Below are 12,659 nucleotides of genomic sequence, written 5' to 3' on the forward strand. Positions count from 1 at the left end.
AAGAATCAATTTGAGCAATCAGATAGTCTTAATTCAGTTTGGAAAGATAATGGGAGCGGATAATTTGCCACGAATAAAAAATTCGTGCATTGAAAGTATAATTCGAGCAGTGATGCCTTCCGCATTTCAGTCTTATGCAAGCTTACCAGCTTGCCAATCAAAAAACTCCCGGATCAATACCCAAGCGCTGTCAACTTTCTTTGAAAAATTAGTCTGAATTAAAAAAGCCACCCCAGGCATACATGACCACTATAGTCCTCATTTTAGTTTAATGCAAGTATACTCCTAAGAAATCCAAAGACTTCCGGATCGATACCGATGCGCTTGCAAATTTCTTGGCAAAGTTGGTCTGAACCACCCCAGTCATATACATTACAAACTTTTTTCGAAAGTCGGAACAGCAAAACTGCTCGTAATTCAGGGCAAGTTTTGTCTTATTATTGATCTTTTATCTCCCCACACGCTATTTAAAGTACAAAAGGATGTATTTAACGCCTCGCACTCTAATTATAAAAGCTGAATTTAATCAATTCAAATTTGAACGATTTAACTCGTCGCTCACTCAAGTAATAAGAACACCATGAAGCGTCAAAAATTAAAAAGCGTTATAAGAACGCAATGTAGCGTCGAAATTAGGTGACTAAGTCGAAAATTGATTTAATTAAGATCATTCATCCACGAGGGATAGGACCAACATACGAGCTGTACAGCTCATCACGGCGAACCGCTGTTGTGCCCCTGCTTAAGAACTACCTCGAAATTAGGTGACTAAGTCGAAAATTGATTGAATGAAAAAAAAAAAACACCCAGGGCATTAAATATTGGCTTATTCTTTATTTTTTAAGAGAGAGTGGAACAAGAAAAACATCGAGCACAAACCCTGGAGCCTAACAACACACCGGCTGCTGTTGACAGAACAACTATTGACACCCAAGACACTATTGATAAACACTTCAAATAATCTAGTCTTAAAGTAGTAATATAGTTCCATTTCTCTAGTACGGTATCTAGGTTAACCGATGGATCAATTCATTGGATCAATCCTACGAAAAAACTGAAGCGAGCGGATTTGATTGCAGCTTATTCTTTGAACCATTTTGCAAAAGTAAAACAAATCAATTTTTGATTCGATGTCGGGTGTGCAAAAAATTACCATACATTGAAAGTATATCTTGTGCAAAAACTTTAAATGGTAAGATAAATATTTGGTTTTTATAAAAAGAAAATTCAATTACTCTCAGCCAGAAGAATAGAAAATAAGCAGATAGGCAAAAAAGATAGACAAAAAACAATAAGACCTAAATAATTTTTTCAATTTCATTAAAACTTGACCAGAATAATAACAAAACAAAAATAACAAACCAAAACGACAAACAAAACAGACAAACAAAACAAAAATGAATAAAAAATAACCATGCAACCTGAACAAGTGACACTATTTCCATGACACTAAACTTCAATGACACTAAATCAAAAGTATAGCAAACAGACAAAAGGATGAAAAACAGGTCGAAAAAAAGTTATACGACCTGATTAATTGTATTTAATTTCCTTTACTCTCAAACAAAAGAATACCAAAAAGACAGAGAGGTAGACAAAAAAGACCGACAAAAACATTACGACCTAAATAACTTCTTCAGTTTCATTGACACTTGACCAGAAGAATGGAAAATTAAAAAGTAGACAAAACAAAAACCGAAATTAATGACCACACAACCTAAATAGATGTTCGTAATTTCAATAACACTAAATCAAAAGAATACTAAATAGACAGGTGGCAAAAACAGGTCAACAAAAACTATACAAGACAAAAAAGACACAAAAAACAATACGAATTGAATAATTTCTTCAATTTCATTGAAAATTCAACAGAATATCAAATTGAAAAGCAGACAAAAATCAAAAAATGATAATTGATAAAAATGACCATACAACCTAAATAAACGTCTTCAATTTCAATGACAGTAAATCACAAGAATGACAAATAGACAGGTGGATGAAAACATGTTGACAAAAACTATACGACCTAACTAAAAGTCTTCAATTTCATTTATTCTCAACCAGAAGAATAGCAAATAGACATGTAGACAAAAGAACAAAAAAACCAGCTCGACAATAATCATACGACCTAAACAAATGTCTTTACTTTCATTGAAACTTAAAAAGAAGAAACGCAAAAAGAAAAGTAGACAAACTAGGTCGACAAAAACCTTGGGTCTGAAAAAGGCTCTTCAACTCCAAGGAAACTTGACCAGACATTTCGAGGCCAAACTGTGCATTTTGTGCATTGTAAGCGGATTCCGCAACAGGCCCAAATCAGATTTGTCGCGGAATTCGCAACATTGCTACTTTTCTTTGATCTTCTTTGCTGTTTTGGATTTCACAAACAAATACCTAAAACATTGTACCGCTCAAAATCGCTCAAAAAATACGTTTGCGGAATCCAGAACAATTTGTCGAATCCACAAACAAATAATAGGACATGTGTATCGTTAAATTGAGCTGTTTTAACAGTGAAATGACGATAGTCAAATGCTTCGCAGAATTTTTTTTTAAAAATGTACTAAACTGTCTGGCCGAATTGTTTGGATTTCGAAACCTGATTCTTTCGATTTTCAATTATATCTCGAACTGAGATTGTTGTTCAAAAGAAAATTATTATGTCATTTTTGACATAAACTCGAACAAGAAAATTAAATTGGTCCGAGTAGCATAACTGAATGAAGGCTGGAGTTTTTTTCCGACCATTAAAACTGAGCTGGGGACAATTTTTGTCCTCGGGTGTGCTTTAGTTTTTTGTTTTCAATGCAAAATCAGGTACCAAAAATAATCATCAGAATTGATCTAATGTTATCTCATATGGAAGTTTTTTTTTGTTTCGAACGACATTAAAAAAACTTCCAAAACGTTTTCTCAGTGTTGAGAAAAACCAGTTTGAAATTTTGGGTCTTTTCTGTTATACGGCCAAAATTATCGAAGTTGTCAATTACGCTTGATGGTATTGAAAACGCTGAGATTTCTTTTTGCTTCCAATAATAATTTCAACCAATCAGATTCGAGCATCATCATCAAACTTTCACCATAGCAAAAAGAATAGTTTGTCGGCCGTATAACAGAAAAGGCCGAAATGTTTGCTTTTCTTTTTTTTCTGCACAACAACCGGCTATTCTTATTGATTTTTGAGTTAAGATCAAAACAATCGTTGCTTAGTTTTGTGAAAAACAAATTAGTCGGCAATTTTCGGTTTCATTTCGGCATGGTGGAATCCCTCATACGCGAAGGACCGAATCCGCGAAAAAAAATCAGCCAATCAGATTTCAGTAATCTAAAATTTGGAAAGAAAGTCAACATTTCTAGGGACTGAATATTGATATTGGCGGAATATAAAAACGACAGAATTATGAAAATTTTTCAAATAGTCAGAGTGACCGCCGCCGAATTGGAACGAATTCTATAATTCAAGGGTTTCGTTAAGAAAGAAGCAAAGTATTGCTTTGCTTAATTCATTTTAACTGAATGGCTTTTGCTTCATTTTAAAAATTGACTTTCGGCTAATTTTGTTTTCGGTCCTTTGCTCACGAATTGTTTCGCCCATTCGGTCTTTCGCGCATGAGAATATTCCCCTTTCGGCATAACTAGACCTTCGCTCAATTTAGATTCCAATGACCGATAGTTGAATGAACTTTAAAGCTCACACAGTTCAACTTAACCTTTGCATCACCTATTATGCCATCAAGACTGAAAGACCCTGATAATAAAAAGAAGATGATAACCTTTAAGTTAAATTTAAGAAACAAATATCAGCTTATCAGTTAGAATAGTAGCAGCTAATTAGAACACAGCCTGCTACTTCAAGAAGCCAATCAATTCTAATTTTATCTCCTATTCGACCTATGTCATAATTGGACTTTAATAGGCATGTGATGCGGCGAACTTGAATCTCAAATATAACAAAGATTCCAATCAAGGTCGCAAATGGTTTGAGTTTCATTACATTTTACAATCACAGTTCAACTCATTCAGGCTAAATTTCTCTTCAAAAGTAGGAGCTTCTGAAATTTATCCGACATTTAGGAAACCAAATAACAAAGTTAACTTAGTTCTTCCTAAACCACATCCAGGAGATTCGAATAGAAAACGAATTAATTATGCCTTCTAATAATTTGTCAGATTTGGAAAAAGGAGCCCACTTTTTTACCACTAGTTCAGACGAAGCCTCACCCAATTTCCAGAGCCCGCAGTCGGTCAACTCGCCGGGTTCTCCCGCTAACCACGAGGTTTTCTTTTTCGCTGACACAAATTCTAGGGCTGGCAAAAGCCGACAAGCACCGCCTCCGTCGGCGCCGGTGCTGAATCATAATGCCGAAGCAATACACTTCTCGTTTTCCGGCGACATAGAACACGAACTCACTTCAGGAGTGTCGGAATTAGCCGATGGCAGCAACGAAGACTGGCAAAAAGGCATATCGGTCTCTGGCGAGGACGAAATTCCAGTTAGTGAACTGAACATCAGCGGTAGCGGGTCGGGAAACTTTTCCAGACAACGATCCGGCTCTATAATTTCCAAAGTAAAACGAAGTATTTCAATGAGCGGAGGATCAAAATCAAGTAGTAGCGTGAACATTTGCGGACCAGTAGCAAATAGTGCACCGAGACCCAGAACCCGAACGCTCAAAAAAACGAATTCGGTTCGAGGCAGTTACAGAGACAGGCTTGAAGAGCACCGAGATACGGAAGACGACGATGCTCTGATCCTCGGAACTATTTCTTCAATGACGATAGGGCACTGCTGAATATAGCAAGCACATTCATGACCGATATGATATTCCGATTGTTCCGAGAGGCATTTAAAAGAAACAGAAGTGCGGGATTTAAGTCTTTCCTCCACATTCAAATTTGGCAATATAATAGACAAGGAACCTCAAAATTGATTATAAAAGACATTTTGAACAGCTGCTTTATTTTTAACAATAGTTATTTAGATTTTTTATAAGTACATTTTGCCGAACTGACAAAATAATTATGCTGCAGTTTAAATTGTTTTCCATTAGCATGAGTATTATAATTATAACAAGCACAAGAAAAAATTTTCAATTAGTTGCTGCCTTCTAAAAAAATATAACCAACAGAGAGTTGGAAAAGAGTCATGAACGCAAGGAAATAGAAAAATACTGACTTTTTTTAAAAGACTTCAAATTTCGAATTTCCGAGGAAATATAGACGGTCGTAAAGCTCTTTCAATTTCAATAAAAGTTGAGAAAACTGGATCAATAGGTGAAATTTTTATTTTGCTGGTAAATCTGATAATTAAATTGTACTATAGACATAATTAAAAACAGACACAACTTTGAATGTAACAATTTGGAATTTAACAAACTGCAGGCATCCACACTAAATTTGCATGTAATAAATTTAAAAGCAAAAAGCCAAATTATGTGTAACTTATGCATTTCAAAGAAATTTGCGATATCTTGAGTTTCTGAAATAAAGTTTCTACTTTCGCACTGTTGATTGAATTAAATAGTTTTTTCGTTTCATCTGATGAATTAAAAAAAACCATTAATTGGGTTAGCTTATTACTGATCGAATGTTAAAGCACATGATATTAAAAAACCGTTGAGGTGCCACCAAAAGTGGCACCAAAGTTTACTACTTAGGTTGTAAAACTAGAATAGTCGCACTTTCACACTAAGCTCGCTAAACCTCGCTAAGTTAAACAAAGCCAACAGAAAGTTTGAAAAAAGTCCAGGAACTAAAAAAAAACAGAAAAACTGACCTTTTTTTGAAAAATATTTAACTTTCGAATGCAAAGTAAAAAGTATGCGGCCTTGATCCTCTTCGAAATTGAAGACAAATTTATGATTGTCACTTTTTTGATAAAATGAACTGAATTTGAAAAACTGGATTAATAGGTCAAACTTTTATTCCGCTGGGAAATCTGAAAAATACTTTCTACTTTCGCAACTAGAAATCTATCACGTTTTTCGTACCTTTTTTATTTTCTTAGATTAACTAGTTCAAATTACTATTAACTTTCAGCAGTTGAATATAATATCAACTCAAAAAGTGCATAATATACCTAAGCGCAATCAATGATGCATCAATATGTATGTATGAAATCTGTAATTAGTAAAGCCTTTTAAGACTTTCTCCTGAAAAAAATTATCAGAGTTATAACACACATCATTATGTATGAATGCACATCTGTAATTAATAGAGCCTTATAAGACTTTCTCCTGAAAAAAAAATATATAAGACTTATACAAAAGTCGTCTTCTCTATGTCCATCGACTCTTAAAAATATATTAACCGGAGATCATATTTCGTAAATTTATGAGCATTTGAACACTGCCAGTTTGGCATATTTGGGAAAATCAACTCGCGATACATTTCTGAACGCGTAAGTGACAATTTAATTGGGAGCACAAATCGTTCCAAATTGAATTGAGGTAAGCTAATAGGAAGATTTTTTTGAAATTCTATCATTTTATTACTTTTCAAAATTTCATCAACAAATTTATTTGACTTTAAGAGGAAGTCGGAACATTCAGGGCTTTGCCCTGATACGAACAGTCTTGCTATTTATTGACACGGACATCAATGAACAAAACCAATAATCTTCAAATATCATTTGCCGAAAGCGGCAATCGGTTTCTTAACTAAATACTTTAAAGCGACACGCCTTTGCGTAAGTTTATTAACTCTTCGCAAATAATAGAAGCGCAGCTCGTAGTTTGCAATCAAGGTTCAAACGTTGCAAAGAATCGATCACGGGCAAATCTTGACCTTGCGCCCTACGCAGAGCTCAAAGGTTGCAAATAATATCAGTGGAAAAATAAATATTTCGTTTTGCTTACGCATACATAACACATCAGAAAATCCTTTCAACTGAAGTTTTAGGGTTTAGAATGTAGCCTTGAAATAAAACAAATCGTTTTTTTTCTAACATTTAGGTCATGTCATAGTGTCAAATCATTGAGAGATTAACAAATGACCTGAATGAACTGATTTAAGTTCAAAAACTCAGTTTAATCAAAACCAAAGTTTTATAGTTCAAAACGATCCTTTTCAGTAATAAAACGATGTTATTTAACGTTGAGCAACAAATCAACCAAAAATTTATTGATTTGTTTTGTTCGTTTTTTAAAATCATGTTTCAGCGCCGAAGTTCATTATACAAAAAGTTTATACAGTCATCAAGAACATATAACACAGAGTCAAAGCTGAGCTTCGCACCACTTGCAATACAACAAGCATACGATTAAAACAGCAAGAGACTCAAAAACTATCAAAGAGGACTTCGATAGTGGTTACCGTTTAAGAAAGAACTGGAAAAACAATTAAAAATCAACAGTTTTTTTTTTAGTTTAAAATTATTAAGTTTCAAAGAGTTCCAAAATGTCTGGAAATTGAGCATAGTAAAATTAAAATTTGTGGCTACAGTCTTACCAAGCTGATAAACAACATCGGAAATTTGTAGGAATTAAAATAGCTAATCAGCTGAAAATCAAATTTGTTCAGCCAAATACTATTGGAGAAAAATCGTGTACTGCCCAAATAGTATCCGCAAAAGCCATATATGTGCTGAACGCAAGGTGGTAAACACAATTCGGAAACTAAACCAAGAACTTAATCGACAACCATGAAGCCGAAAAACTATCACCAAAAAAGTAATACAATATTTTATCACTTACGTACAGCTAGATCTATCAAAATGAAGATAGTTTTGAAAAAAAAACATGCCCACACAAAAGAATGCAAAATCAGCATGGGAATAAAAACTTACCAAGCAGTAACAAAACCGAAAATACCTGAGCAGAAACCCTTCATGTTGAAAATTTTTTAAAATTTCTCAGCAAATAAAAAGAAATCCCCTATCCCTCAGAACACACAGGCGCACAATTTTTTTTTCGTTCATCAAACGACGCAGTAAGAGCCCACTAAGTTGATATAAAATAAGCCGAAACTGATTAGGCCGAAAAAAAATTGAGATAAAAACTAAATTTTAAAAAATCGATTTGGTAAAATTACAACCAATGTAAAAATGAAATTTCGATTTGGCCGGGTTTTAAAATGCTGAAAAACTAAAAGCATGTAAAACAAAAATCGTTAACAGCAAAAGTAAACGACTTTTGGATGTGGCAACTAAGCCGACAAAACGTAAGCAGACGAATCTTAGGTCGACAATTTCATTTGAAACAGATTATTTCTCGTTTAAAAACACAGGTCTTGCTCATATTCGAACCAAGCAACTTTGCCGTTTCAGGCGTTTTGGTCATTTCCATGCTAAGTGTGCAGGAGATAATAAGGAATGAATTCATTACGAAGCAAGGTACCACTAGGAGTCAGATGAGTCTTACGAACAAAGTTATTTACGGTGAAAAAGTCTTGTACCCGATTGCAAAACCCTTGCTTCTCGCAAGGGTAATAAGACAAACTGAAATTGGGTAAAAAACATGGGACGCCCATATGATGAAGCGCATTTCCGAACATCACAAAAAAACAATCACATGACATCTACTAACAAGACAATTAGCGATAAAAAATATAGTTTTTTGGTGACTTAGGCAGGGCAGTAACGCATCCCATTTCATATTTATTAGTATATTATAGCAAATTGGGAGTCATATAGCAAAAGCCTTTTTTGGAGTCATTATCAGCAAGTAAAATTTTAAAATATAAAGTTTTATTTTCAAGCTAGTATTTTACAATGATACCCGAGATTACGCTCTTTTCCAGTTCAGCCGTTTCTTTTTTTAAAAATTCAAATTACGAAACCCTATTTAAATTGAGTTTCGGTGTTCTAAACTGTAGTATAACATGTCAGCGTGTACATGTCAATTAAGTATTACGAAACTTGTTACGTGTAAATTACTGCATGAATAAGTTTTCGACAATTTTATTTTGTGATTTAACGAGGGGGTGGGAAACTGGAAAAAAGCCAAGAAAATAAATATCAACTAGACTATAACTAACCGTGTATTCTGCAATCTTGCACCAGACGGGAACTGTGACGACCTCCTTGGCGATGCCAGCGAAGCAAGGTAAGAAGTCTTGCATGTCGTTCACTTTAGACCACACGTTTTCACTCAGCCACGGCAAGTCTGGCTTGGGTGGTTTCTCCTAATCACACGCATACAATAGCTTATAGGGCACAGAAGAGTCCAAAGTTCAAAGTTTTGAACATTTTTTGCATCCCCCATAATTTTTAAACAAAAATCAGATACCTAATTCAATAATCGATTATTTGGGTGAAAAATGATGCGATTAAGTCGCTTTCTTAATGTTTTATGAAAATAGAGAAAAAATTATTCAGAACATGCGGGGCCACAAAAAATTATCAAGATAAAAACAGGCGAGTTTTAAGGTAGCTACTACAAAGTGGAAGTTGACTAACACACTTTCGCAGAAATACGAATCTTCAAAAAAAATTATTTCTGAAAAGACATGTAAATTGGTTTAATAGTTCAAATCTGCCAAGAGCCAAGAGCTTTGGCCTAATGATTCTACCAGGTAAGCAGTAATTATTGGATTTCATTGATTTATTCCTTTGAACTTGTACCATATGATGATGTTATTTTGTAATGCCTTCTGGAACATAAATATATTAATAAACAAAAAAGCAAAAAGGTTAGAGAAACAATCTAGGGTACCTTTTCGACTCCTGCAGCTCCTCTGAGGAAGAAGATCCACTCCTGGTCTGAGATCTGATTCTCCTGCTTCATGATATCAATACATAGCATGAACGAATAGACCAACTTGTGCGCCTCAAAAAGGCCTCGTGCCACATTCGAGTACACGTTGTATGTGGTGGCCGCGATCAGAATCTTCAGACGCTCGTCTAAATCTTCGGCCTTCTGGGCACTGTCGATTGTTGCGTTGAACAACTGAACAAAATTATACATCTACGTTTTTATGATACAAAAATAAATCGTTTTAAGGCAGAAAATAAACAAAATTTCACTAAATATGACTCTTGTTAATTTAGAACTGTAATCTAGATGACCGTTAGATCTAAATATCCGTTTCAGGTGCCTCTGATAATATAAACATAGCCAGACAGTTGGAAAAGAGTCAATGCACGCAAGTAAACAAAAAACTGACTTGTTTTTTGATAAAAATCTTAAAACTTCCAACTTTCCGAAAAACAGAGACTAATAAAGCTCTTTGAAGTTCTAGAACAGTTTAAAATAGACACTTTTTTTGATAAAATCAACCCAATTTGAGAATACTAGATCAATAAGTAAAAATTTTATTTCGCTGGTAAATCTGAAAATTAAATTCCACTTTCGAAACTAAAAGTTGATCCCGTCTTTCGTAACCTTTACACTTTCGTTGTTCAATAGTGAAGTTTGCCTTCCTTTGAACAAAACAAATTAATGAGCTCAACACGAAATCAAAAGCCAAACGGCAAAAAACTAAATTTGAGCTTAAACAAAATTTAAGATTTTTTCAGAAAAAAAAACGAAAAAAAATAAACAACCGAAAGTTAGAAAAGATCTAATGAAAGCAAGTAAACAGAAAGAATTACTCTGACTTTTTTTTTAAAATATCAATTTTCAATTTTCCGAAAAAAAAAGCGCCTTAAAACCTTTCGAAATTCTACAACATTTTATGATTGACACTTAGTTGATAAAATTAACCCGATTTGAGAAAGCTAGATCAATAGGTAAATTTTCATTTCACTGGGAAATCTGAAATTGAAATTCCATTTTAGAAGTCGATCACATTTTTCGTGAATTTTTTGCGATTCTGGAGTTTGCCTTGCTTTTAACAATGGGAAAGAACTAAACTTCAAAGAAATCAAAAGTCAAACTGCGAAAAAGTCAAATTCGAGCATGAAAAAATTTGAAAACTTTTCCTGAAAAAAGTCACCGCGACCTATATTGGAGTCTGAACTACCTTCATCGAATCTTAATAAACTGTTTTCAGGTAGAGACAAACAAAAGTATCCTAAATTATCCGTTTTTAAAATAAATCAGCGCACATTAAGTCCAAACAGAGCCCTGAAAGATTCAATTGATTATCTACTAAAAAAACATTGAAATTCGATTAGAACAATACGTTAACAATTCAATATCTCCAATTTATAATTGAGATTACCAGTTCCTCAAAAAATCAATCAGGACCATAAAATAAGTTGTATTTAAGTTATTAGTAATAAATTAAGTAATGACTGGGCCCATACATAAATAAAGTAAGGTCATAGACAACTAAGGCTCACAATGAAAGGTTACTCACATTGATAAACTAATTTTAATAAAACTGTTACATGGGTGAGTTGATTAGAGTAATTACATCAGACAGCCGGGTCTTAAATTACCATAGTAAAGTCATTCATGGCCATAGTAAAGTCATCACATTGCTATAGCAAATGCATTGCAACCGGGTCCTAAACTTTTTTTCCCGTAAACAACTTTGTTCACAGGACTCATTTCCTGGAAGCCTTTTGTAGCAACAAATTGAATGCAACAGATATATTTTGCAACCGAGTCCCAGAATTTTTCCAGTGAATAACTTTGTTCACAGGACTCATTTCCTTGAAGTTTCGGAAGTTTAGGAACAAATTAACTGCAACAGACATATTTTGTGCATGTTACATTTTAGATATCTCGCATATTCGAAATTTGCTTTTATATTGATTGTGATTTTACCAACTCGATTTGTTAAAATTTCCTTGATTTTTTCGTTTCCTTTTTTCGGCTTAATAGGTTTCGGCCTACAATATATGGTTACTGGCCTCACACTACGTCACTTGACGATAAAAAATTTTTTTTGTTCATATGTGTGTTTTTTGTTGGCGAGGGGGACTTAATAACTTTTTGTAACTTGAAAGTATATTTTGAATTTTTTTTCGTTTTTTCTTTCACTTTTTGTCGGCTTGAAGGGTTTTTGCTACGGTATTTTTGGTTTTTTTAACCATTTGGTAGGTGTTTTCCCCTGATAATTTCACATTGTTTTGTCTTGCATGTTTTTGTTTCAAAACTAGATTTATTCATTTTGATAAGTTAGTTTTTTCGACATTTTCGAGTTTTTTTTCCAAGCTAGGGGCTTTCTTGTTTTAGGTCGCAAGTGGTGCGAAGCTCCACTTCGCTTCAGAGTAGATAATTAAGACTTTTAAAAGCAACTATGACTCACATTGCTGAACTATTATTATGAATTTCTGCATAGGTTAACTAGAGCAATAGTTAGAGCCGTAGCCGAGGCCATATATGACCTTCGGAAAGTCATAGACAACTAAGACTCTCAATAAGACTCTCACTATGACTCATAATTCATAATTGCTGAAATTCCTTTATCAACTGATGCATAGAATAATTAGAGTATTAACTGAAGTCATGGCCGAGGTCATACATAGCCATTTGTAAGGTCATAGACAGCTCAAAATCTCCTAACAAACTATGACTCACATTGCTGAAGTACTTCAAGGAGAACTGGTACATGGGGTCTATCTCAGCCAGCGAGGCTATGACGAAGTAGAGGACAGAGCCCCTGGTGGCCACAGTCCTGTACTTTTCCCTGGCAGTGTTGATCTGTGCCTCAGTCACCTCTGTCTCCTTCAGTCTGTTCGTGATCGTGTTCGACGTCACCTGTTGTGAACAGAAATCGTCACATTTTGTAATTAGAAATCGTCACATTTTGTGAACAGAAATCATCAC

At 34.3% G+C, this 12,659-nt stretch overlaps 3 protein-coding genes across 4 annotated transcripts in view; 2 read left to right on the plus strand and 1 right to left on the minus strand.

Annotated features, from left to right (window-relative positions):
• The window catches only part of LOC134846552 (centrosomal protein of 41 kDa-like), a 604,453-nt gene that overhangs the window by 95,948 nt on the left and 495,846 nt on the right, over positions 1 to 12,659 (plus strand). The gene's annotated exons all lie outside the window — the stretch shown is intronic.
• LOC134846553 (dynein axonemal heavy chain 6-like) overlaps positions 1 to 12,659 on the minus strand; it is a 115,031-nt gene that overhangs the window by 12,168 nt on the left and 90,204 nt on the right. Inside the window, exons 51-53 of the mRNA XM_063863938.1 lie at positions 12,411 to 12,590; positions 9,654 to 9,887; positions 8,977 to 9,123 (exon numbers count right to left, since the gene is read on the minus strand). Coding sequence (XP_063720008.1) covers positions 8,977 to 9,123; positions 9,654 to 9,887; positions 12,411 to 12,590 — 561 coding nt within the window. The remainder of the gene's footprint in view (positions 1 to 8,976; positions 9,124 to 9,653; positions 9,888 to 12,410; positions 12,591 to 12,659) is intronic.
• LOC134846551 (uncharacterized) overlaps positions 1 to 12,659 on the plus strand; it is a 138,965-nt gene that overhangs the window by 1,918 nt on the left and 124,388 nt on the right. The window lies entirely within an intron of this gene.

The sequence above is a fragment of the Symsagittifera roscoffensis genome, chromosome 5 (assembly GCF_963678635.1).
Source record: "Symsagittifera roscoffensis chromosome 5, txSymRosc1.1, whole genome shotgun sequence".
Classification (NCBI taxonomy): Eukaryota; Metazoa; Xenacoelomorpha; order Acoela; family Convolutidae; genus Symsagittifera; species Symsagittifera roscoffensis.